This window comes from Delphinapterus leucas, chromosome 10 (assembly GCF_059928025.1).
Source record: "Delphinapterus leucas isolate spDelLeu-1000000601 "Yukka" chromosome 10, BTC_Dleu_Yukka2, whole genome shotgun sequence".
Classification (NCBI taxonomy): domain Eukaryota; kingdom Metazoa; phylum Chordata; class Mammalia; order Artiodactyla; family Monodontidae; genus Delphinapterus; species Delphinapterus leucas.
This window is the reverse complement of record NC_143138.1, coordinates 81,262,861-81,290,718: the sequence shown is the minus strand read 5'-3', so window position 1 is coordinate 81,290,718 and position 27,858 is coordinate 81,262,861. Positions and strand designations below refer to the sequence as shown.

Here is a 27,858-nt window from a genome sequence, read left to right as displayed (position 1 = left end):
TTCCGATTTGGATTCCTTTTCTTTCTTTTTCTTCTCTGATTGCTGTGACTAAAACTTCCAAAACTATGTTGAATAATAGTGGTGAGAGTGGGCAACCTTGTCTTGCTCCTGATCTTAGTGGAAATGGTTTCAGTTTTTCACCATTGAGAACAATGTTGGCTGTGGGTTTGTCATATATGGTCTTTATTATGTTGAGGTAAGTTCCCTCTATGCCTACTTTCTGGAGAGTTTTTATCATAAATGAGTACTGAATTTTGTTGAAAGCTATTTCTGCATCTATTGAGATTATCATATGGTTTTTATACTTCAATTTGTTAATATAGTGTATCACATTGATCGATTTGCATATACTGAAGAATCCTTGCATTCCTGGGATAAATCCTACTTGATCATGGTGTAATCATACCTTTTAATGTGTTGTTGGATTCTGTTTGCTAGTATTTTGTTGAGGATTTTTGCATGTATGTTCATCACTGATACTGGCCTGTAGTTTTCTTTTTTTGTGACATCTTTGTCTGGTTTTGGTATCAGGGTGATGGTGGCCTCATAGAATGAGTTTGGGACTGTTCCTCCCTTTGCTGTATTTTGGAAAAGTTTGAGAAGAATAGGTGTTAGCGCGTCTCTAAATGTCTGACAGAATTCACCTGTGAGGCCGTCTAGTCCTCGGCTTATATTTCACACTTGTAAGATGAAAAAAGGTCTTATAACTTACTGTAATAAGGCCTGTAACTTAAAACTTATTGTAACTTACTGAATGTTAGCCTTCTTCACTTCTTGATTAAAATAACCCATAAAACTGAATTGTATGTTATTGGCACTCTTTTGGTACTTAATAAATAATACCAGATTTTGAATCCTGTAGATGGACATTTTGCCCATTTTCCTCTATTAAAAGTTATTCATTAAATTGTTCCTTCAATTTAAAGAAGTAATTTTAAAAATCACACATTTGAAATGGCCAAAACTGTTCTACTGAGTATTTATTTTAAAAAGTGAGCCGAAAGCAAATCCCAACTTCACTCTAAAACAAGATTAACTGACCGTCTCAGGTAATTAAATATTTCTGGCTTCTGGTAATGAAATATTCCTCATAAGATAAACTCCTGATGTGTAAAAATGTTTCAAACATTCTTCAAGTCAAAATCTTACTGAATGCCTTGTCATTTACAATATGAAGACATAATGAAAATGTGTTCCACTCATGTGACAGTAGTACTGCCAGCAAATATGGCTCCACGGCTAAAACAAATTCTTCTCCCAGCTTCTACAGAACATGGGCCAGTCAGAAGGCAAGTTCCCTCCCCATGTCTGGTTTGGAGTTTCACAACAGTGATGTTTCTTCAAAACGTGGAATTTTAAACCCCATACAGATGTAAGCTGTTATTCTAAAATGTTTTATAGATGAATGAAATGAATAGCTGCACTCAGAGGTCTTATATTCCAAAACACAACATACCCATTTTATTGCACCAAAAGTTACAAAATGGCTCACTGTTGTGACCTTTTTAATACCTCCATTTAAGATGTTTTGTTTGAATAAGGCTGTTAAGACCCAGAACCCTAACAAGTGAGCAACAGTAAACTCAGCTCCCATCAAAGAGGCAGATGTAGAGGGGAAAAAAACTGCTAAAATTCAACATGGATTCCACTAGTAATAAACATAGCAATAATTCCATACGAGAGTGCATGTGAGGATTCCATGTGAAGTGGAGAAAGTGAAAGCTGAGTGGTAAACAGGCAATGGAAGTGTTGGGCAGTACTAATGAAATAAAGAAGGTACAAAATTACATTATGAGCACGCTTTACCTATTACCAAGTGTTTGGACTAGATTATCCTTGAAGCCAATCAATGCTTATAATCCTATGATCTTAAAATAAATGCCTATAACCTTATAGTCCTTTAACAAATAATAATGTGATATATAATATAACTGAAGGGATATGAAGATATGATTTCTAAGGTATCATTTAGCTCTAGAATTCTATGGCTCAATGGACAGATCAAATTAGAATACCAATACGTTTTAAAAAATAAGACTTGATCATAAACTGCAAAGAACACAACGGATCCTACAAGTGACGCAAAGGGGAGTCTCCTTTCTGTTGCAAGACAGTGCCCGAATTTCTGTGCTTGATTTCGGGTTTTCCATTCTAGTGTTGCAAAGATAATAAAGCCAGTTCTCCTGTTAAATACTCTGTCCCTTTTTCCATCCAAGCCTAGTGGTAACCAAGGACAAGTGAATTTGAAGACCTGACAACATTTTGCCCCAAAGTGACTACTATTCTTTAAAAAAGAAAAAGAAAAAGGTGAGACCCATTCAAATCTGGTCTGCTGCCATCTGACATACCAGGAAAGCTTTCTAATAATAAATATTGATTTTTAAATTTAACAACTATAATTCATTGACATGCACTGTACATAGAGAGCAGAATGTATACCTAATAAAGGAAAGTAACCTAAAAGTAGAAAAAATTTAAAGTGACTCACTCCTCAGGTTTATAAACCATACTAAAATTCCAAAAACATCTTTCCAAAGAAAGCACTAAGTGGACACAAGAGTATCAAAATAAAATAGGGAAGGAGGTGAGTGTGAGCAGTTTGATTCTCAAGTAAGATTGGATCTCAGAGACAGGAGCACTGAGAGTATCAAAACTTCTACAAAGATATAGTAAGCAAAACAGGGTGGTAGTGGCATCAACACAGACATACAGACAATGGAACAGAATGAAGAGCCCAGAAATAAATCCTTGCATATATGTTCGAATGATCTTGGACAAGAGTGCAAACACCACTCAATGGGGAAAGGACAATTTCTTCAACTAGTAGTGTTAGGAAAATGTATATTCACGTGCAAAGGAATCAAGCTGGACCCTTACATTACACTATATACAAAAAATTAACTCCAAATGAATCAAAGATCTAAATGTAAGACCCCAAACCATAAAACTCTTAGAAGAGGGGAAAACCTTCATGATATTAGATTTGGCAATGATTTATTGGATATTACACCAATCCACAGGCAACAAAACTAGACAAATGGGACTACATTAAAATTTCAAACTTTGCATCAAAGGACAAAATCAACAGATTGAAAAGGTAACCTATGGAATGGGAGAAAATATTTGCAAATCATCAATCTGATAAAGAGTTAATATTCAGAATACACAAACAACTTCTACAACTCAACAGTAACAAAAAATCCTATTTTTCAAATGGGCAAAGGATTTGAATAGACATTTCTCCAAAAAAGATATACAAATAGCCAACATACACATGAAAAGATGCCCAACATTACTAATTTTAGGAAAATGCAAATCAAAACCAAAATGAGATATCACTCATTATGAAACTACTATGAAAGAAAGAGAGAGGGAAAGAGGAAAGGAAGGAAGGAAGGAAGGGAGGAAGGGAGGGAGGGAGGGACGGAGGGAGGGACGGAGGGAGGAAGGAAACAAGTATGGACAAGGATGTGGAGAAACTGGAACCCCGTCCTGTATTGGTGAGAATGTAAAATGGAGTAGCCACTTGGAAAACAGTACAGCAGTTCCTCAAAATATTAACAATAGAATTACCATGTGATTCAGCAATTCTACTTCTGGGTATATACACTAAAGAACTGAAAGTAAGGTCTCAGAGAGAGATTTGTACATTTATTTTCATAGTAGCATTATTCAGAACAGCCAAAAGGTGGAAGCAACCCAAGTGTCCACTTATGGATGAAAGGATACACAAAATATGGAATATACATACAACAAAATACTATTCAGCCTTAAAAAGAAGGTAATTCTGACACGTTACAGAACAGATGAACCTGGAGGACATTATGGTAAGTGAAATAAAGTCAGAAAAAGACAAATATTGAAGGATTCCACTTATATGAGGTATTTAGCATAGTCAAATTCATAGGCACACAAAGTAGAATGGTGGCTGCCAGGGGGCAGGGGAGCTGGGTTAAGATGGGAAAGGGGAGCTGTTGTTTAACAATTATTACACAAGTTTAAGAGTTTCAGGTTTGCAAAATGAAAAGTGTTTTGAAAACAACTGCACAACAATGTAAAAACACAACACAACTGAATTGTACACTTCAAAATGGTTAAAATGGTATGTATTATGCGTATTTTATCACAAATTTTAAATTAAAAAAAATTGTTTTAAGATATTGTTACTAAAAAGACAAGCCACAGAGTAAAAGAAAATATTCACAAAACACGTATCTGAAAAAGGACTTCTATTCAGAATAAAGGACTTTCAAAACTCAATCATAAAAAGAAAGAAAAACAAATAACCCAATTTTTAAAATGCACAAAAGACTTGAACAAGCACTTCACAAAGAAAGTTACACAAATCACTAATATAAGCACAAAAAAGATATTCAACATCATTAGTCATCAGGGAAGTGTTAATTAAAACACACTGAGAAAACAATCTGGTGTTTCCCCCCAAAGTTAAACATACAACTTGGCAATTCCACTCTTAGGTATACGGCCAAAACCAGGGACCCAAACAGATACCTGTACACCAATCTTCACTGCAGCATTACTGACAATACAAATAACCCAAGTGTTCATCAACAAATAAATGGATAAACAAAATGTGGTCTGTCCCTACAGTGGAATATTATTCAGTCATGAAAAGGAATGACGTTCTGATATATGTATGCTACAAGATGGATGAACCCTGAAAACATCATGCTACGTGAAAAAGCCAGATACAAAAGGACAAATATTCTATGATTCCATTTACATGAAATAGCTAGAATAGGCAAACTTAGACAAAAACTAGATTAAAAGTTACGGGGCTCAGGAAAGAGGAGAGTAGGGAGTAATTGCTTTATGAGTAGAGTTTCTGTTTGCAATGATGAAAAAGTTGGGGAGTAGATTGTACTGATGACTGCACCATATTGTCAATTACACTGCAGTGTATACCTAAAGTGGTTAAACTAACAAATTTCATGTGATATCTATTTTACCACAATTTAAAAACTGTTTTTTAAAAAGTACACATTGAGGTGCCATTAAACAACCACTAAACTGGCTGAAATAAAAAAGACTGACAAAACCAAATCATCGTAAGGGTGTGGAGCAACCACAACTCTCAGATTTTGACAATGGGAACTTAAAATAAGTTTTTATTTGATCCAGAAATTCCACTCCTAGGTATTTATTCAAGAGCAATGACAATATATGTCCACAATAAGATCTGTACATGAATGTCAAAGCAGCCTTAATCACAATGGTTAATGTCCATCAACGGAAGAAAAGCTATACAAATTGTGGTATATTCATACAATGGAATATTAGGAATAAAGTGGAAAGAACTACTGATACATGCTGTAACACTGATGATTCTCACACACACCATATCAAGTAAAAGAAGCCAGACACAAAAAGGATTTATACTATAAGACTCTACAGAAAGTTCAAGGAAAAGGCAAAACTAACCTGAGTGGGCAGAGTAACTGGGATGGGATATCAGAAAACATTCTAGGGATATGGAAATATTCAATATCATATCAGGGGTGTGGATTACATGAGCATATCCATTCTTCAAAAGTGTACATCTATGATGTGTGCATTTCAACACAGACAAATGTTATCTACAAATATACTATGAAAAATACAGTAGTAATCACAGGGAAGAGTGGGTAGAGATATAGATGAATAAAAATGACAGAATACTGATAACTGTCAAAGCTTGGTGATGAGCACTTTGGGGTTCGTTTACCTTGTGTATGATTTAAGTTTTTCTTAAGTTAAAAAAAAAGTGTGCAAGTAAAGCACGATTATTAAAATTCATATACAGAAGCCAAGAACTAAAGGTCAAAGCGGGCTTCCTATCTCCAGTTAACCAAAGTTAAGTGACACTAATAGTTTGGGATGTAGCTTCTCATTTATCTCAACATACTTAGGTTTAGTTTTGGGTTTTTCTTTCAAGTAAACGTTAGTATACATACAGTTCCAAAACTTGAAATTTTCCCTAAACAATGTCTAGTGATATTTCCATGTTGATCAATATAGATCTGTCATTTCTGACCACTGCATAGTATTTTATAACATTTAACTGTCCCTTGATAGTTGATGTCCAATTTCATCCCTCATAAAACACTATTTTTGTTTAATCAATCATTCTGATACGTAGGAGATTCTAGATATATCATACAGGTAGTAAATATATAATTTCTAAACATACCTAATAACAACGTGGAAGGCTAATGGCCAACATTAACCCTTCATCAGCATAATCATCCTTATAAATGCCCAGTGTTAATATTCAGGAATATCAGAGCACAAAGTTATCTTCCTGTAGGTATCATTCAATAAATCAATCAAAATGAAAATCACAGTATCACATTGGCTTTCACATATCTAGTGAATAATTCTAACACATCACTCAACATTAATTGACTCTGAGCAAATGTTCAATACTTGCATTAAGATTTAATCCTGCTTCCAGGGGTCTGTAAACAATTACTTATGCAGTAGAATTATGGTATCAAGAATTACCAATATATGTCTGACTTACAGAATATAAATATAAGGTCACGAGTATATACAAGTTGTGCCCTATCTTTAAAAAAAAAGAAAAAGAACTATTTTTGTTAGCTGGGATTCTTAAATAAAGTTAGAAATACTTTTTAAAGTTTTCTATTTAATTCAAGAAAGTTAAATAAAATCTATCTTTATATAAATATACACACATACACATATACACTGATTCCTTTCCATTTATTTTCCTGGCTTCTTTAATGAACTATGGATCACCCCACAATGCTTATGATAATCATTCAGCAATTGGGACGACTCTTGCTAATGAAACCTGAATTTTCTTTTTGAGTATACAAAGCAAAGGAAGAAGTTCATTTTCAGTTCTTCACAGAATCGCTTCCAACATGTTAGGCAGTGTTGATTTAAGTCTTTTAAGGAAACAGCCAAAAAGTAATTGAAGGAGGTGCCTGAGACTCAGAATTTCAAAACCAGAATTCCTGTCAAGAGGTGAGGACTCTGGCACAGGGTCAGGAAACAGATGTTCTCAGTTAGCATTTGCAGGCAACTTTAATCCCTTACAAAATATAATCAGGTTGTGCTTAAGATGTTTTTCTGCAGCTGAGAATGGCTTTAGCAAGTAGAGTTCAGCTGTCTCTCCCACCTACCACTCCCTCCTTCCGTTCCAGCAGCCCAGTTAGCTCGTGACTCAGAAAGCAAAGAAAAATGAGTAACCAATTCCTCAAGAAGTTCTACAATACAGAGTAGACTACTGAATCACCAACTGTCCTTGTTAACTAAGGCACATGCTTATTTATCCAGGTTTTCCTCATTTCTGAAGCAATTTGATTTTTGGTAATAAAGACGTTCTAACTGATGGCTTCCCAAACTCTAAAAAGTAAAAATAAAATTAGATAAATACGATTTAAAAGACTAGCCAAGAGCAATAAACATCTCACCTAACATTCAAAACATCTGTATAGGTACATCCTTTGGGTATTTAGGCAAAATTACAACTTAAAAAGAATCATGAAAAATAAAAAATTTCTATAGTGGTTAGGCTGTGCAGGTAGCTCACTTGCTCCCTCCATCCCTCCCTCCCACCTACCTTCTTTCCTCTCCCAGCATCACCCTCAACCTCCCCAAAATAATCCAGTGGCAGTAAAAACAAATTTGAAAGCAGCCCCATTAACATAAAACGACAACCAGGAGCCTCATCACAAGTGGGGCGCTGACAAAGTTACAGTATGGTCAGAAGGAAGAGGGGCTGGGGGAGCAGAAGAAAAGATGGCAGTAGGCTTGATAAGGGCAGGAAGGTACAGGTGTCTTACTTGTTTACTTCTCATTATCCCCCACTGCCTGGCCCAACAGTGCTCAGTAACTATTTACTGCATGAGTGAATGGAGGAAAGGTAAAGGAATGGAAGAAGAGAAGGCAGGGAAAAAGGCTGGTGGCAGGATTAGGGTAGAACCCAGGTTTTCTGGCTCACAGTCCAATGAATGCTCTCTCCACTCATGAACTATTGCTCTAAAAGTATTCGCTAGAACAGTGCTTTGAGAGCTGAATGATAAGAAAAAAGAAAAATGAGTATCAATTAAATACAAAAGGGAAAAAATACAAAAATAGATCCCGTTCATTATATTTGTTAGTGAAGTCAATAAGAGAGAAATATGCGGGTACACACACAAACGCACACACATATACATCCCAAGAAACAGAAACTTTGGAAAGCCACTCTACAAATGCTTCTCCAATTATCTCTTATTCATTTATGATAACAGAAAACAGCATTAAAGCCCAGGTGCTGAGAACTATAAATAATCTACTTTGTACAACTGAAGAAAAGCCATGCTTCCAGAAGAATCATTTCCAGTAGAGTTTAAGGCATCAGATAAATGAGTGTAATAAACTGCCAGAAGACACTGCCCCCACTTTACTGGTTACCTTTTCTTCAAGTTCAGTTACGTGGGTTGAGTACTATTACATAATTTGTCAACCACAGGTAATCAGCGTTTGACCATAATTACAGCACTAGTTTATGCTTATCAGCCAATTAAGAGATTAGGAGAGGGACTTCCCTGGTGGTCCAGGGGTTAAGAATCTGCCTGCCAATGCAGCGGACATGGGTTCCATCCTTGGTCCAGGAAGATCCCACATGCCTCGTGCCTAGAGCCCGTGCTCCGCAACAAGAGAAGCCACTGCAATGAGAAGCCTGTGCACCGCAATGAAGAGTAGCCCCCGCTCGCTGCAACTACAGAAAGCCTGTGCACAGCAACGAAGACCCAACGCAGGCAAAAAAAAAAAAAAAAAAGAAAGGAGAGAGAGATGAGAGAGACAGAAAAGACTTTAGAATCTGATACAGTTTTTTTTTAAGATGGGAAAAAACAACATACTAGCTAATTAAAAAAAGGAACAAGAAATTAAAGCAGATTTTATCAGTCAGCCTTGCTACAGTATCAAAACAACCCTCAAATCTCCGGGGCATACAATACACTGTTTTTCCCATTCACATGATATGTCAGCTACAGGGTGGCTGTGGCTGCCCCCAGGCTGTGGCTTTTGCTCCACGTGTCTTCTCGTTCCAAGACCCAATCAGAAGGAACAGACCTTATGAGACATGCCATTCTCAAGGCAAAAGGCAGAAGCTACAGGGCTGATAGAAACTTGTTATGCCTCTTAAAGCTCTGTTCAGAACTAGAACACTATCATTAACACACACATTCACGGACCAAAACAAGTCCTAAGGCCAAGCCTGACTATGGGACAGGGAGACACTGCAGATCATTTAACCACAGGCAGGGAAATATAACAGATAATCTTACAGGGAAATAAGCAGAACTGAAAACTATGATATAATTTATCCCACAGATCTTCCAACTTCCATGCCTACTGCTCTTCTCCCCACTGTTGGTAAGTCTAGGCAAAAGCACATATCCACAACCATTAAGGGAATGAAAAAATGAAAAATCCAGGCTCAAAGAAGATCCTGGGAATACAATGACATGAACTCACCCCCCTTTACCCCCACCCCATTTTCAATGTATCTGCTGCAACAAATATAGTTCTGGAGCCTGCAGACAGCTAAACGAAACTGAAGGCTTGGGTTCCTCAGAGTATAGAGGAGGGAACTGGAAAATGTGTTTTTTTAGCTTCTAGGAGCTGGGCTTAGTGCCTAAGGACTAGCGTCTTGGAACTAGCCTAGAACAAGGACTGTAAATTAATGCTTCTAGAAAAAGCCTGGCCCATGGAGACCTTTATGGCCCTTGGGAGGAGGTGGGGGGGGGGGCATGTCTCCCGGCTTCATTAGAGGCCAAGACCAAAACCAGACCCTGATGAGCTGACAAGGAAAATATGACAACATGTAAGGAGGCTGAGCATCCAAAGAGACAGTGATCAGTCAGGACAAAGGGAACAAACCCATGGCTAAATATAGTTGTTTGAAGTGAGAGAAACCAATAGGGGTCAGAAAAATAATACGGGAACTTAGGGAGATTTAACCACACCAGAGCAAAGTCTTCCTGCATTGAAAAACAAGACTTTCCAAATAAACAATATATTATATTAACTGAAGGAAAGAATGGATTGTGGCAAAGCTCCAAATTTGTGGTCTGGAAGATCAAATGGAAAAAATAGCTCAAAGCGGCAAAACAGAAATCATGATAGAAAAGATAAGAGACTTGGAAGACAGATTTAATGTGATGAACAGCAGTTCTAGCAGAAGAAAGATGAACAGATACAGGAGAGGCAATAACAGAACACAACAGAAGAAAATTTGCTTGGACCAAAGAAAGACCTCAATCTGTAGATTTAAAGAGCTCACTTTACTCTAGACACAGATCTAGGAGTAGCCCTGTAAATTCCTAAACTATATAAGCTTGTATACAAGAATATACAAGCTTGGAGGGAGCAAGAACTTACAGAGGAGAGAATTCAGAGAGACATCAGACGTCTCATCTGCAACACTGGAAGCTACAGCAATAGCTCTAACAGACTACTGAGGAAAAAACGGTAATGCTCAAACACTACACCTGGCAGGTAAAAGAGACGGGTGGATACTCAGAAAATGTACCACCCACAAACCTCATACAGGAAAATATCTGTGAAAGAATTCTGACAAAGAACAAACAGATTAGAACAGAGACCTTCTGGGGGAGGACATCAGAGAGAGCAGAGAGCAGTAGTAAGAAAAAACTTTGTACTTGCACTTGCTTCCTTTCCCTATATCCAGTTTCATGTATCTGTATCAATTCCGCTGAACCTACTAACCATAAGAAAGACAAATGCTGCCAAGGACAACTGTAAATCTAATTCTAGGAAACCATCAATTATAAGGCACACCTTAATTTCAGAGATGTTAAAATGCAAAAACAAACAAAAAACAAAAACCAACCCTGCTTTTTAGAATTATGAAATATGATAGTTTTATATACAGTTTAGTCCAAATGAGTAATTGTTAACTGTCCAGCGGCATGTAATAAATTCTAAATCAGAGTTCTTGACACAAATATACAGCAAAGCCATATCTAGTAAGCGCTGAACTGAAAGTATTAAACTAACTCAGGAAAATCTAGGAGGTGAGGGAGGGACTAAAAATAGGAGTAGAAGTATCCTAAAGATCTCAGCTAGGTATGGGGTAGAGTGAAATATTCTCAAGTTCTCACCTTATTGAGGAGGGGTGGACGGAGGAGGTATAAAAATGAGCCAATCATATTAAAGTCAAGTTGGTGGGGAGAAATCACTAGCATCTCATTTTCAAATAATGGTATGTAAGTATCTCCAATGATGAGTACAGAAAAGAAAAGGTCATTATTAATAGGATGGAAATGTGTAGCAATTTTTAAAGTACAAACAACAACAACAAATGCAAAATAACTTGATCAAACCAGCAAAAATTTAAAAAGGAAATAGAAACCACAAGTTAAACTACATAACAAACAAAGCAAGTTAAAAGAAAAACTATTTATACAAGTGAAGAAAGAAAATTATTCCATTAAAAGACCAAGTTATATTCTGTTTAAAATAAAACAAAATGATAAAGAAGTGCTTAAAATAAAAGGATAGGCAGAGGAATTAGGTTTAGAAGGTTAAAATGACTAAATGGTATCTTTTTAAGTGTCCCTAAGTAATGATAAAAGCTATGATTTATGAAGAAGACATCTTATAAACCTATACCCAACCAAAACCTTAGCAGTTAAATGAATAAAAAACAAACTAGATAGGGATGCCTGCTGTCAGCAATATTAGTGAACATTCCTTAACGGGTGTGGGGAACACAGTAAGACATGAAAATACAATAACTGGTAGGAACACAAGAAAAAGAGGGGAGGAAAGGAGAAGGAAAAAGAACTCTTTTTACTCACATGCCACAGAAAACCCAAGAGTTTCTAGTAAAACAGTTCTAGGTTTAATCGGAAAATTGGGTAATATGGCTGGTTACTGAGAAAATTAAAAAGTCAGTATCTTTTAAAACTATTCTATCGATAAGTTCCTAAAAAGAAAAGGGGGGTAGGGGGCCTCCATTCACAACAGTAACAAAAACTAGAAAATACCTAAGGATAAATTCAAAAAAGGGGCATATGACATATAATATACGAACAGAATTATGAAATTATATCAAAAGACATCAAACAAGGTCTGAAAAAATGTAGAAATTATACTGTATTCTTGTCAGTTCTCCCAGGCTTAATACATATATTTAATATTCTTTCAGTTATAAAACTATCCTTTAAAAATTGTATACTGATCTTAACATTTATATAGAAGAAAATATACACATGCACAGCCAAGGATATTTTGAAAAAGAAGAGCAAGGGGGAAGCAGAATTCAGGTTCAGATATCAGAATATACTATAAAGCTACTTCAAACAAATAAATACATTATTAGTCTAAAAGTAGATAAAACTATTAACACAACAGAATAGTGAACCAAGTAATAAATTTCAACACATATGAGAATTTAATTTATGAAAAGGTAGAGAAAGGTGCTAGCATAATACACTATGGGTAACTAGAAGAAAACAGAACCCCATCTTACTCCAGGTACAAAATATAAACACTAGACCAAAGATGCTGCTATACTAGAGCTCATCAATGAATTCGGTAAGGTTGCAGGATACAAAATAAAAAGAAAGCTCTTGCATTTCTATAAACTAACAACAAAAGATCAGAAAGAGAAATTAAGGAAACAATCCCATTTACCATCACATCAAAAAGAATAAAATACCTAGGAATAAGCCCACCTTAGGCACAAGAACTGTACTCTGAAAACTATAAGATAATTGATGAAAGAAATCAAAGATGACACAGATGGAAAAATATACCATGTTCTTGGATTGGAAGAATCAATACTGTCAAAATGACTATATTACCCAAGGCAATCTACAGATGCAATGCAATCCCTGTCAAATTACCAACAGTATTTTTCACAGAACTAGAACAAAAAATTTTAAAATTTGTATGGAAATGCAAAAGACCCAGAATAGCCAAAACAATCCTGAGGGAAAACAAAAAACAAAAAAACGGACCTTGAGGAATCAGGCTCCCTAACTTCAGACACAAAACTGGCACACACACAAAAAATATATAGATCGATGGAACAGGAGAGAAAGCTCAGAAATAAACCCATGCACCTAGGGTCAATTAATCTACAACAAAGGAGGCAAGGATATACAATGGAGAAAAGACAGTCTCTTCAATAAGTGGTGCTGGGAAAACTGGACAACAACATGTAGAAGAATGAAATTAGAACACTCCCTAACACCATACACAAAAATAAACTCAAAATGGATAAAAGACCTAAATATAAGACAGGATACTATAAAACTCTTACAGAAAAACATAGGCAGAACACTCTTTGAGATAAATCACAGCAATATCTTTTTGAATATATCAATTTCCTAGAGTAATGAAAATAAAAACAAAAATAAACAAATGGGACCTAATTAAACTTAAAAGCTTTTGCACAGCAAAGGAAACCATAAAGAAAACGAAAATACAACCCACAGAACGGGGGAAAATATTTGCAAACAAAGTGACCGACAAGGGATTAATCTCCCAAATACATAAACAGCTCATGTAGCCCAATATCAAAAAAACCAAACAACCCAATCAACAAATGGGCAGAAAACCTAAATAGATATTTCTCCAAAGAAGATATACAGATGGCCAAAAGGCACATGAAAAGATGCTCAACATCGTTAATTATTAGAGAAATGCAAATCAAAACTACAGTGAGGTTTCACCTCACACCGGCCAAAATGGCCATCCTCAAAAAGTCTACAAGCAGTAAATGCTGGAGATGGTGTGGAGAAAAGGGAACCTTCCTACACTGCTGGTGGGAATGTAAATTGGTACAACCACTATGGAGAACAGTATGGAGGTTCCTTAAAAAACAAAAAATAGAACTACCATATGATCCAGCAATCCCACTCCTGGGCATATATCCAGAGAAAACCATAATTCAAAAAGCTACATGCACCCCAATGTTCACTGCAGCACTATTTACAATAGCCAAGACATGGAAACAACCTAGATGTCCATCATCAGAGGAATGGATAAAGAAGATGTGGTACATATATACAATGGAATATATTCAGCCATAAAAAAGAATGAAATAATGCCATTTGCAGCAACATGGATGGACCTAGAGATTAACATACTACGCGAAGTAAGTCAGAAAAAGACAAATATCATATGATATCACTTATATGTGGAATCTAAAAAGATGATAAAAATGTACTTATTTACAAAACAGAGACTCACAGACTTCGAAAACAAACTTACGGTTACCAAAGGGGAAAGGTGGCGGGGGGAGGGAGAAATTAGGAGGTTGGGATTAACATATACACACTACTACATATAAAATAATCAACAAGAACCTACTGTATACCACAGGGAACTCTACTCAATATTCTGTAATAACCTATATGGGAAAAGAATTTGAAAAAGAATGGATATATGTGTGTGTGTATATGTATGTGTGTATGTGTGTGGGGGGGGGTGTGTGTGTGTATATATATATATATATATATATATACACACATATATCTATAAAACACTGAACCACTTTGCTGTACACCTGAAACTAACACAACATTGTAAATCCAACATACAATATAAAATAAAAATTAAATTAAAAATTTTTGTTTTGATAAAAACCCTGCAAAAAAAAACAAAAACAAAAAACCAAGAGACCTTAAACCCAGAAGCTACAAATGAGAAGACAGGCATATTTACTATAAAAAACATTTTAAATTTCTATAGCAAACAACAGAAAATGCAAAAGAACAGACAAAAGATTTAGGGGAAATATTTCCAATATGGAAGACACAGGCTTAATATTCACAAATACCAAGAACTCTTACAAACTGACAAGATGAGCACCCAGGAAAAAAATGGCAAAGGACAAAAAAGAAGCAAATTCACAGGAGAGTAATTCCCAGTGGTCAGTTCAGCCAACAAATAAACAAGACGACAAACTCAGAGAAATGCAAACTGAACTATGAAGGAGGTATCACTGAACATAAACCAGATCTGCAAAATTGTTAAGATCTGTTCCTGCTGCAGACAGGAATGCAAGGGAAAGGGTCCTCTCAGACATTCCTTGTGGATGTGTGAATTGCTAGTTTTAAAAGAATATTGTAATATAGAAACAACTATTTAAAAACATAACTTTAGATACAGCAAACCCAATCCGAAAAATTCATCCCACAGAAATAAAGCATTTCTGTTCAGGGATGTTTACTGCAACACTGTTCATAGTGACTAATGTCTAGAAGCAAACTACGTGAATGCCATTTAACAGGGAACGAGGTGGATTCATGAAAATAATCCCCTACCAGGAAACAGTAAGTAGCCATTTAAAAGAATGAATCAGAACTCTAATGGCTGACATGAAGGGTCTTCTTTAGCTATTTTTTAAAAGAAAGAAAAACAAAACATAGAAAAATATGTATCATGTAAGCCATCTTTTATAAAGTGTAAAACACATATGTTTTGAATACATGAAGAAAACATTATAAAATTTAAAAAGAAAAGGTAAAAATTACAAAGATATACCAGGACAGGATGTCTGAGATGTCAGGAAAAGTAGTATGGAATTTATCCTGTGTCACCTTGGAGCCCTACTGCCTACCACAAACAGTGAACACATTTCAAGCATTCAAAAAATGTTTTAGAGAAAACAGAGAGAGAGAAAAAAAAAAAAAAAAAAAAAAGGCTGGCAGTGGAGGCAAAACCAGGGCAGGATTCTACTGCTAGGACAGGAAATTTACAGGATGATGAGCATCTTGTAAGGCCAGAAATTAAGAAAATACTCAAAACCAAAAAAACAAGAACAAAGCCCCAACACTCACATTGAACAGGGTATGTCAGAGGGACAAACGAGCCAAGGGAAAGAGTACCCAATAGTTCAAACTAGAACAATTCAAACAGTAAAATAAATATAGTAGTATTGGGTCAGAATCCGAAGTATAAAATAAACATCCAGGAATCATACTAATAAATGATTGAATAAATGATTAAATTAGGGAGAAGAGACAAACCTGTACAGAAGAATTCCAAATAATTCATGTAGATGCCCTGCCCTCAAGAAGGTGGAGCATAAGTCCCTACTCCTTAAGTGTGGGCTGCACACAGTGACTTCCTTCTAAGGAGGACAGTGTGGGAAAAGGAAAGAGTAACTTCCCAGTGGAGAAACCCTATATGTAGACAAGCACTACCTCAGCCAGGTGGTCAACGTCAACATTAACAGTGATAAGTCAAGTAGGCAGTATGTACCCTAACATCAGTCTAAGCATGAGACAAATCCCAATAGACAGGCATTCTACGACCAGAGGAGTTGACCAGAACTCCTCAAAACTGTCAAGATCATCAAAAACAGTCTTAGAGACTGACACAACCTAGAAGAGCCTACAGAGACATGAAAACTAAACGTAATGTGATATCCTGGAATTAGGTAGAAACTAAGGAGACTTGAATCAAGGATAGACATTAGTTAACAACAATGTACCGCTATTAGTTCATTCATCACAACCAATGTACCATACCGATGTAAGATATTAATAACGGGAAGCTATACAGGGTATATGGTAACTCTATAGTATCTTGGCGATAATTCTCTACGTCTAAAACTGTTGCAAAAAATAAAGTGTCAGAAATAGAACAAAGTCACAGGAATATCTACCACACTTAAAACACTTCTGACACCGTATGTGTGAGGTTTTATTCCCACACGAGCAATTCTCTGTGAAACCAGCTGAGTGTCCTATAATTCAATTGGATTCAACTCCAGGTAGTTAAAGCAGAAAACCCCACGTTGAGGGGTCAGCCCCACAAGACTGCCCTCCACTTCAGACGCCAACTGCAAGTAAAAAGGTGGGTCCTCAGATTACTTACACCTTCTGTCCAACTTGGCTGCAAACTGGAGGTTTCCGTGACACACACCCACCCTACCCGCACCCCACCCCGCCTCGGATTCAATCATTTGCTAGAACAGCTCACAGGCCTCAGAAAAACACTTCTGTTCAGACATATGAACAGGCAGATGAAGAGATACACAGAGTGAGGTCGCCAGAGTCTTGAGCTTCTGTTCCTATGGAGCGGGGGTGCACCACCCTCATGCTACGTGCATGTGTTCAACCTGGAAGCTCCCCAAAGCCCATACTTTGGGGTTTATGGAGGTTACATCATAGAGTCATGACGCGTCATTAGCTTAAGCCTCCAGTCCCTCTCTACTCCCCGGAGGATGGAGTGTGAGGTGGAAAGTTTCAAGCTTTTAATCACGGCTTGGTCTTTCTAGTGACCACCCTTATCCAGGAGCCCACCAGGAGTTGCCTCATTAGAACAAAAGACACTCCTATCACCCAGGAAATTCTAAGGGATTTAGAAGCTCTTGTGAACCGGGGTCAAAGACCAAATATTATGGGGCTTCCCTGGTGGTGCAGTGGTTGGGAGTCCACCTGCCGATGCAGGGGACACGGGTCCGTGCCCCGGTCTGGGAGGATCCCACGTGCTGCGGAGCGGCTAGGCCCATGAGCCTGTGCTCCGCAACGGGAGAAGCCACAGCAGTGAGAGGCCCGCGTACCGCAAAAAAAAAAAAAAAAAAAAAAGACCAAATATTAGAACAAAAGATGCTCTTAGTGTTCTTACTACTTACAAACATGTAAGGGTTTTAGGATCTCCATGCCAGAAACCACGGACTGTGACCAAAATATATATTTTCTATTACTTCACACCTGCCTACTCAACATTTGCATGTGGATGCCTAACAGACATCTTAAATTGAGCGCGTCCAAACTCAACCCCTGATCTTCCTCCCAAACCTACTCTACCTACAGTTTCTCCCATCTTAAAGGAACTATAAAAGTCTAATTGTATAGGCCAACTGGGTGGACCTTGGAATCATCTTTGATGGCTCTTTTCCTCTCACAAACCACATCCTTTTCAGGCCAACTTACTGGAATCTCCTAAAGTCAGGAACAGACTGGAAGATTAGGAGAAAGTAGGAAAGTTAAAGATGGGGTAGGGGTGGGGTATCTTAATGAATCAAAATCCCTTGAACAGCATCTGGTATATAGCAGGTCCTCAATAAATACTTCTTAAATGTATGAACATATCTCAGAAAAACATACTAAAATAGAAGGATAAATGCCATACCTCTTTATTATGGAAGCTGACTTAACAATCACCATCTAAATCAATGTTAAAATAAAGGAAAAAATAATGGAACAATTTTCCACAAAATATTAAAACTCATTGTCTTTTAGTGGTTTTCTTCTTTCAACTTACTTATATTTTAAAATGTAATAAATATACAATTCCTTTATAACGAAAAATTCCTTGAAAAACCTTAATGGAAACTCATCTCAATTTTGTCTAACACATTCACTCTTGGAAGGAAGGGGTGTGGAAATGGGAAAAAAAAGGGGAACTTTTTAAAAGCAAATTCACTACAATGTTCTTCATTATTAAACTGGCATACAATACAGCTTGCTCCTGGGGAAAAAAATTTAGTACCACTCAGACACATAAAATTTCAATGGCTTTATAAAAATTATTTGGTTTACAGATGTAGAGTTTTAAGAAAAGGAAGAGGTTCTTAAGTAAGACATGTTTAAAAAAATCTACAGAGGAACCCCAAAAGGAGGAAGTGTGGAAAAACAAATTATGGCATACACAGAAATTAAATATGAAGAAAATCTTTTGCAGAGAATTTTAGAGGAAACAATTTTATCATAATGACCATTGACAAGATGGAATTTCAGTTTAAGAATCAAAAAATTTCCTTCATTTCCATCTTTAAAATCAAGGTAAGAGTAATAACGGCAAACCGTTAGTGGTCACTATGTGCCAGGCACCGTTTGAGGCACTTTATATACCTTAAAAATAGGTTATAATATATTACTAATTCTAATGCAGCTTTTAAAAAAACTGCACATATTTTGGGTTTTAACAAGGTTAGCCAAAAGAAAACAATATTGTAAATCACCTGCTCATAGGGTAATTTTTCCTTAAAGATATGCTTTTCTCATAATCCAGTAAGAAAATGTTAATATTTTCTTAAAACATTTTAAACGGGGCCATTTAGACAACAAATGGGAAATTAAAATATAAATGCAAATACTTATAAAAGAATACCTTGTAAGAAGAAACATAATGGTGCTTCATTGACACACAATTTTATTGATTAAACAATGTATAATACTCTTATAAAGACACCTAAGCTATTTCTTGAACACCGAGTTTTCTTTAAGGTAAAAATTCTGTAATGTAGTAGATGACTTCAGCAGCTTTAGATGAATGGAAGTTTTGTTAAATAGGAAACATAAGTGTGTCAGATGGCAAACCTTTTAGAGTCCCATGATTAAAGGACACAGGATAACAATGAATCATCTGAAAACATGTGAGCTGTTCAGGAATATATATAAGCCACAGCTGATCTCCTACTTATTGGTAGGTAATGCATTAGACCACATGTGCCGGGTTTAAAACCACAAAGGTCTAACACTGATTCACATGGGGAACGCCTCTTAGAAACAGGTTTTCACATTAAATAAAACTTCAGAGGAAAAAGGGTTGAAGTCCAACTATAAAGAAAAACGTTTGCTATGAAGTAAGTCATTCTTTGAATTGTCATCTTAATAGGACTTTTATTCTCTTTCCATACCATTACTGAAAGAATGCAACGTCATCACAATGCTAAAAAAGAACATACTTAAAAGAATCTGTGAAAACTTTTCTTCCTAATTAAAATGTAATCATAAGAGACAAGGAATGACCAAATACTACAAGAGAATAAAACATACTTTCATAGAATATTTACTAAGTATTTCAAATTCCTAATAAAGCACAGTACATTTATTAATATAAATCCAAGGCATATTACCTTTATTACGTGTTTTTTCAATTTGACACAACAAAAGATTTTATTACATGTTAACACCTTTACTTTCTTGATGACTAAACCATTACTTGCCTTGCCATCAATAAATTAAATGAGAAAGAAATGAATGGAAAGGATGGTCAGGACAGAATGAACTAAAAACAAAAACAAAAAAAAAACTAAGAGACTTTTAAAAAGTATAAGTCTTTTATGGAAAAACATTTAAGTAAAACAGAATATGAAAGTTCAAGAAGTCTTAGTTTAATTCTATCTCCATGAACACTGTGAACATCTACTGAAGGCCCATTAAGCATCCATTGCTAAGCTAAACCCCAGGGATACAAGGATAATTAAAACAAGGTCTTTGACCTCAAGGAGGCTCCATTCTAATGGTATTTTTTCTTCTAAGAACTAAATAAAAGAGATGTTACTCTACCGAATAAAGTCACTGGCTCCATTTCCCATGACTATCCCAGGGCCTGGTCCATTGTGGGCACTTCATAAATGATCACTGAAGCAACTGAGCTGAATGGGGCACAGCTAGAAAGGTCAACAGCATATAGGTAGAGGGTGACTGACTCCCTTTCTTAAAAGTTGACCTTTCTCGACTTCCAAAGCTGAGAAAACAATAAGATGGAGGTTAAAGTTTTGGGCCCCCTCCCCGACCTCCAACACCACAAAATGGTGGAATCAACTCTTTCCAAGAAGTTTCTTCTCTGAGTACCAGTTCAGTGGTGCCCCTTGGTAGGAAGAGTCAGATGATTTTGGACCACAGGAAGGATTACCAGCCTATTTCAGGTACTAGTTTAATAACAAAGATGAGAACTGGTTTTGCCTCCATGTTTTTCAAGTGTTACCTGTATACTAGAAAAACAAGAAAGTTGAACAGATGACACTGAAGATTTGTCTAGTAACTGCATTTCAGTTTTGGTCTAAAAAATAAGAAAGAATTCACAAACAAGTAACTTTACAAAATATTTCACAGAAAAAGGGAAAGGAGATGGGGGGCAGTATACATTGCTTGGGGGAGTTGTAAATCAATACTATTATTCTTACATAAATAATTACATGTCTTTAGTATATATGTTTGTATATGTGTAAGTACATATGTGTATAAGTGTACCTGTATATATGTGTATAAGATTCTTTAAGACACTTAATGTAGGCAGGATGAAATACCATTTTCTACTTGTATAAGCTACAAAGCTGTGCTGAATCTGCAGAACTATCCAAGAATTTGCTAGTTTTATTTTCTAAAATAAGGAAAATATTCAGTGGAATCTTTTTATAGTTCATTTTTTCAGTGTAAAGAATTACACTGAAAGAGAGAGAGAGAGAGAGAGAGAGAGAGAGAGTGTGTGTGTGTGTGTGTGTGTTTAAGGGAAGGTGTGAGAAAGGCAGAGAGCCTTATCGGTGGTGACCTTACTCACCATTTGTCAATCTATTCCTGTGATCTGACCAAGCCAATGTGACCAAATTTGTTTGTTTGTTTATTTTAAATGCAGGCAGGGCCAACAAAGGTGAAGTAGGCAGGGGTCTGGGCTATAGGTCTCCTTCCCAACAACCTCTTTAGCAGGTGATATTTACAATGAAAAGACACCTTAAACGGAATTTGAAAATAGACACTTATTAGCAATCAGTGACTTAAAAAAAAAAAAGGTTGAACAACCTAATTTGTAAGTTTGGTAAAGTTTCCACTGTCAATAAGTCCAAGGTGAGAGCAACAATGTCCACTGTTAACTTCAGGTGACAGAACCCTCCTTTACGTGGTGAGACACAGAACCAGCAAGGGTTCTTTACGTTAACAAATCCTCCAGTACAGGTTTAGATGGTAATATCCGAAGTCCTTGCCACAGCTACTTCTGTAATGTGGACTCCTGATCAGGGTCCTTCAAATGCAAACTATTATTGTCATATATTTAATAAGTTAACCATCTTACAGTGCAATGAGAGTTAACTTGTACAGGTACGCACATATTATACTATATTTAGAAGTACTTTTCAACAAATTACACATAATACAACACTTGAAGTAATGGTCTCTACAAAATAACTTAAGTAGAACTAAAGAAAGACCCAATCCTCAAAACAATAAATTCTCAAAGATTTGATTTCAGTTTTCAAATCAGGCCCACTGATTCCACCAAGCCCTTGTGACCCCCGCTACTATCACCTAGGATCCCAACCCTCAGGACCTGAGAACAGTGTCAAAAGTGATGTGGAAACCAGAAACCAGACACAAAAGGCACGGTCAACACTTGTGCATACTGGAAAAGTTACCAGACACCCGAAGATATTTATAGTCTTAAAATCCAAATGACTGCAACAAATGTAACATCCTCTTACGAAAATGCAACTGTGAAGAAAAAAGAATGACACAGCATTCATCAGAGGGGAACATTTATAGACTTCCTACAAGATTCAAGGCCCCACGTGGAAGTGAAGATGAGCAGGGGCACAAAACTCTAAGTGTTAAGAGGAGACCTCAGGCAGGGGCAACCAACTGTACCAGCTGACGGAAGATGCAGGCCAGGCTGTGAAAAATGGAGAGTGTTTTGAAAGGTGAAGGTGGGGAGTGGGATCTTCTGGCAGAGGAACAAACTAGAAAAGCACAGATAAGGAAAAGCCCTCGAGGAGCAGTAACTCATGTAGGTTAGCTGGCAGGTAGGGGATAAGGACTAGGGGCGTATACAGATGGGGCCTGTGTAGGCTGGGGCCCAGCCGAAGGGCACCGTGAAGAACAGTCTGAAGAGTTTTGACATCAAACAGTAGGCTCTGGGGAGAATTCAATCAGTGTGAGCTGGAAAGGAACCTAGGAACAGGGGTGCTTTAGGAAAAGACCAGTTAGGAGGTCGCTGCAACAGTGTGGAAGTGAAGCGGGTGGGAGACTGAACTAGGCTAGAAAGAGTAAGAAGTGGAGACAGCAATAGGGGTGAAAGGCCTTACGGAAGAGCAGTGGATGGGGCTTTGGTAACTGAACATGAGCGCTGACAGAGAAGTCAAAGATGAGATCAGTAGCGGACACTGGTGAAACGAGGGACCAGGAGCTTGAAGCTTGGGCTACAGTCCGTCTTTCCCATTAGCAGGATCTGTGACCTTGAGGTCTTTGTTTCCTTGTCTATAAAGTAAGACTACTAGACATCAAGGTCTCACAAGTCCTTTACAACGTTAAAGTTTTAGAATGCCAAGGTTCCAAGGTTTTAAAATCATTTTTGAAGCACCCGTGATTCCACAGATAACTGGAATGTCCTCTGTTTCAGTAGATCACCTCTTGACTACCTTGTCTGCCCCTTGTACCCCAGAGTTAAATTGATTGTAGATTATTATTTTAGTTTAACTGTTTTCTGGATTGCAACAGGGTTATTAGAAAGAGCAAAAACTATGGAGCCAAAGAGATTCTTGCTAAAATCCAGATCTGCCAAATGAACCTGTGAAGTTACTCGACATAAGCCTAAGCCTCAGTATTTAATCCACAAAAGAGAGGCACTTCCTGGAAGGACGAGAGATATAAAGAGCTGGGCATCATGTTTGGCTGGCAGGAGATAGCAATTAATGGTAGCTTCCCTACAGACGGCTCTACAGGTGACCTTATTTTAAGGTTTTTATCTTTCCACTTTCCCTCACTACTACTGTCATGCAAGATACCTTACTAAAAAAAAAAAAAAAAAAGGAGAAAAGGTTTTATTACCATAATCTGTGGCGTCTGCAAATTTTTGCAATATTGGACATTCCATTAACAATTACAGGGCTCGCAAAGCTGCTGGCCAACCCAAACAGATGTTTTCTTTAAAAATCCATCAGAAATGTCTCTCTCTAGCCCAGACAGCTTGTCTAACTCCTGATCCATACATCCAACTGCCCACTCAGCATCTCCACTTGACCATCTCACAGGCAACTCAAAGTCAGTATGTCCACAATCTATCTCATAGTTTAACGTCCCAACCTCCAAGCCCATCCTTCTCCTGGGGTCACTACCTCGGTCAACACGGACACTATACAACCAGATGATCGTGCCAGACACCTGGCAGTCATTCTTGGCACCTCCTTTGTCTTCACAAGCTATTAGCCAATCCTGATACGTCAGTCTGCTCTCCTGGATATCTCTTCAACCTATTTCTCTCCACTGCACCCCTAATCCAAGCTAACATTACCTTTCACCCGAACAAATGCAACAGCCTGACTCATCTCCCTCCTACCTCTTTCTCATTCCCGCACCACAAACAATTTCTGAGAGGAACCAGAGGCAGCATTAGAACAGCAGATCAACAAAAAAAACAAAAATGGTCACCTTCCACATAAAGCTTTCAAAGATCTATTATTTTTAGGATAAAATAAAAGATCATTCCACGGCCTTCAAGGCTCTGCATGAACTGGCTCATTTTAAGCCACCTGACCCTGCTCCGCGCTCTAAGCCACACTGGCCTCACCCACTGAGAACCTTCATACGTGATCCCCCCTGTTTAGACTGTTCAGTCTTCGCCGAACGCCTTTTCATCCAATTACTATTCATACCTTGGACCTCAGACCCAAAAGCACCACCTCCAGGAAAATACCAGTAACTGATCCCAGATTAGATCAGGTGCCCCATCCAGGACACTTCCACAGTATGTGCGCTTCTCCTTTGAAACACTCATTATATTCAAATTAGTGTCTGTTTCACCTACTTGACCGTAAGCAAAGCAAGAGCAAAGAGCAGGGGCAATACTTGCCTTGTTAATGAATATTGTCCAACGCACAGCGCCTTGTGCATATGAAAGATTGAGTGTACTGCAAATGAATCAATGAACTAACCATCCACCCATCCATCCATCGATCTGTGATACCTTGTGAAGCTGGACTTGACTCTTGATATACAAACAGGGTAGGGTTCATCACCTCACCTTTGCTTAGAATTACTTTCTTTTATTCTAGTTTTCTTTTTTGTTGAATATATGCCTCAGTCTCTCACAAACTAGAACTGTCTAAGTGTTCTGACAGAAATGCTCATACTGGAATTGTGGAAACATCAAAGGAGACTAAAGGCAAGGCAGGGGGTTAAGACCACCCTCGAGCATAAAGAGAGCGAAATCCAAATGAGAGGGAGGTGCAGGAAGAAAGCCAACTATTAAGCTGAGTAGTGGTACACATGGCAAAGGAAGGAAGGAAACAAGACAGCCCAAAACTTCCTGTAAGTTTAGGAGACCTGCTTTTATATAGCCAACCTTGTAGAATGCCACATGCACACTAAGGTATGAGAACCAGAGAGCTAAAGCCGAGGAAAGAAAACAGCCGTGTACAGATCTCTGAGCATTCAAACCATTCTGCCTTCAAGATACTATCAAATTCCTAGGTGAAAGGAAGATTGGAACAGTATTCTCAAGTGACTCGCTTGCCTGTGGGGTTTATCTCATTTTGTTTTATTATGAAATCTCTTCAACCTCAATAGATGCTCATAGAAATACCTGTATGTTATGATTCAACAAGCCCCTGTGTATGGAATGTGCTAACGTGGCGGCTGGAACATAGTAGGTATTGCATTTATTAAATCCACCGCCTGCGAGACGGAAACCACATGCATGCAGTGGTTTGGAAAGCTGCAGGAAAGAACAGCCAGCTGCTCCTCTCTTTCCTGGTGGGCACTTCTTACCACAGCCCCGCTAAAGAGCCACGCCCCTTGTGCCTTTGGAGCCATCCCAGTGGAGTCCCACTTTACACGGGGTTAGGCTCTACGGGTCTGTGGGTAAGTTAAAAGACCACACGAGCCTTCTCTCTGTAGTGGGACTCCTTGCCAGAAACCAAGGCAACTAAAAACAGAAGAGAACAGGGAAAGTTTGGATCTGTGGTCAGGAATCCAGGGCACAGCATCTGTGGCACAGGCCAGGTGCGCCACCGTGAGTTGTGTCAGAGCTGCTCCTTCTCGCTATTCTTGCCACCTCACCTGACAGGTGGCCGAGGCCAGCATGCCCAAGAGTGAGAAATAAGAAATTCTCCTTTGTCTCTATGTCTTCATGAAGGTCTTCATAAATACAGAGGTAAAAACACAGAAGCCACTGAGCAAAATGGGAGACGAGGTTGATCCCTCCGGCAGGGCTAAACTATTTAGAGTCTAAGCCAGTGTGAAAAACCACCTAAGTCACTAACAGAGAGAGTGGTCCCATCTTTGGGGAATCCTATGCTCTTTACGATACTGGCTTTGGGAAGACATTCTAAGCACTTCAACTGTTCCACAAATGATAACCACCAAAGCCCTTTCCCTGTGGCAATGTCATTTGCTAAACAATTCCCTCCAATCACACCATTTCACTCATCAAGCTAAGCACAAGTGATGTGAGCATAGGAATGGCTTTCGTTACAGGGAGTCAGTAGGAGACTCAAATAGGCTTGCAGGTCTCAAATATATTAAGGATGTGATTTCCAGACTTCCATGTAAAAGAAGACCTTAGAGACAATAAACCACTACTCTCCCATATCCTTAAAGAAAGGGTAAACCTTTTTTTTTTGGTTTTTCATTTAAATATAATGAACTAATAAGTAAGATACACAAAAAATCCCTTTATTCAAGGACAGTTAAATAAAACCACAACAAAATTTTACATCCTCTACACCATCTAAAGAACTTACATGAAGGTGGCAAAGGCCTAATATTTTTTAAATTTGACTTTTAAAACTCCCTTTTTCTGTTCTGTGGACGTTGGGTTATATTGTGCAAAACTGATAGCAGGAACACCACTTAGCAGAATATTTCACCCCACTGTACTGAGGCATGCTGCCAACTAGGCACAGCGGGTGAAGAAATTTAATTTCGTCTATTGTGTAAATAATGTGTATCCCAAGCATTTGGAAGAGTGTTTGGCACATACTACTCAATAAATATTTGTTGAATGAATAATAAAGTGAACTAACAAATGAAAAAAAAAAAAAGAATTTACAAAAGCTGAAATGAAGTTGTTAAAGGAATGTACTGACCTGGAAAAAGAATAACTGCTTTTCCTAAACAACATTATTTTGGGAATACTGGGATATGTCAGGGGGACTATGGCTTGACCTCCTGTCATACTGCATAGAGCTGTGTTAAGTCACTCAATTATACAAAATAATATTTCTCACAATGGGTGTTATAGTTGGAAGACGAACTAAAACAGAATTTTTGCTAAAAACATTTAAAACAAAAAGGATCCCTTCAATAAGAGAAAACCAATGAGTACATTCTTTTTTTGCGGGGCGTGCCAATTTGTTCAATCACTTTGGATGAGAGTTTGGCAGTACCTATTAAATTAAATACAGTCAGCCCTCTGTATGTGTGGATTCAATCACCCAAGGATCAAAACTGTCTGGGGGGGAAACGTTCCAGAAAGTTCTGAACTCAACCTTAAATTTGCTGGCAACTATTTACATAGCATTTACATGGTATTAGGTATTATAAATAATCTAGAGATGATTTAAAGTATATGAGAGATATACCTGAAACTTACATAATATTGTACATCAACTATACCTCAATAAAAAAATAAGTAAATAAAATATATGGGAGGATGTGCTACGTTATATGCAAATACTGCACCATTTTACATAAGACACTAGAGCATCCACAGATTTTGGTATCCTCGGGGGGGCATCCTGGAATCAAAGCCTACAGATACCAAGGGATAACTGTATCCATCTTACCCTATGACACAGCATTTCTACCCCTATGTATACACTCAAGAATGAGTACCTAGGGACTTCCCTGGTGGTCCAGTGGTTAAGACTCCATGCCTCCACTTCAGGGGGCACAGGTTCGATCCCTGGTCACGGAACTAAGATCCCACATGCCACATGGTGTGGCCAAAAAAAAAAAAAAAAAGAGAAAGAATGAGTACCTAAACTCACAAAAAATCATGTACAAGAGTGTTCATAACAACTTTATCCATAAGAGCCGAAAACTACCAACAACCCAAACATCTATCAACAGGAGAACCGAAATACAAATTGTGCCATATTCATACAATGGAATCTATAAAACAATTTAAAAAAAG

At 37.6% G+C, this 27,858-nt stretch overlaps 1 protein-coding gene across 10 annotated transcripts in view; it reads right to left on the bottom strand.

Annotated features, from left to right (window-relative positions):
• The window catches only part of SLC25A26 (solute carrier family 25 member 26), a 171,083-nt gene that overhangs the window by 66,016 nt on the left and 77,209 nt on the right, over positions 1–27,858 (bottom strand). The window contains exon 6 of one of the 10 annotated variants that reach the window (XM_089919539.1): positions 407–578. The exons of the other annotated variants lie outside the window; for them this stretch is intronic. Coding sequence (XP_089775665.1) covers positions 528–578 — 51 coding nt within the window. The 3' untranslated portion in view covers positions 407–527. The remainder of the gene's footprint in view (positions 1–406; positions 579–27,858) is intronic. 10 annotated transcript variants of the gene reach the window in all.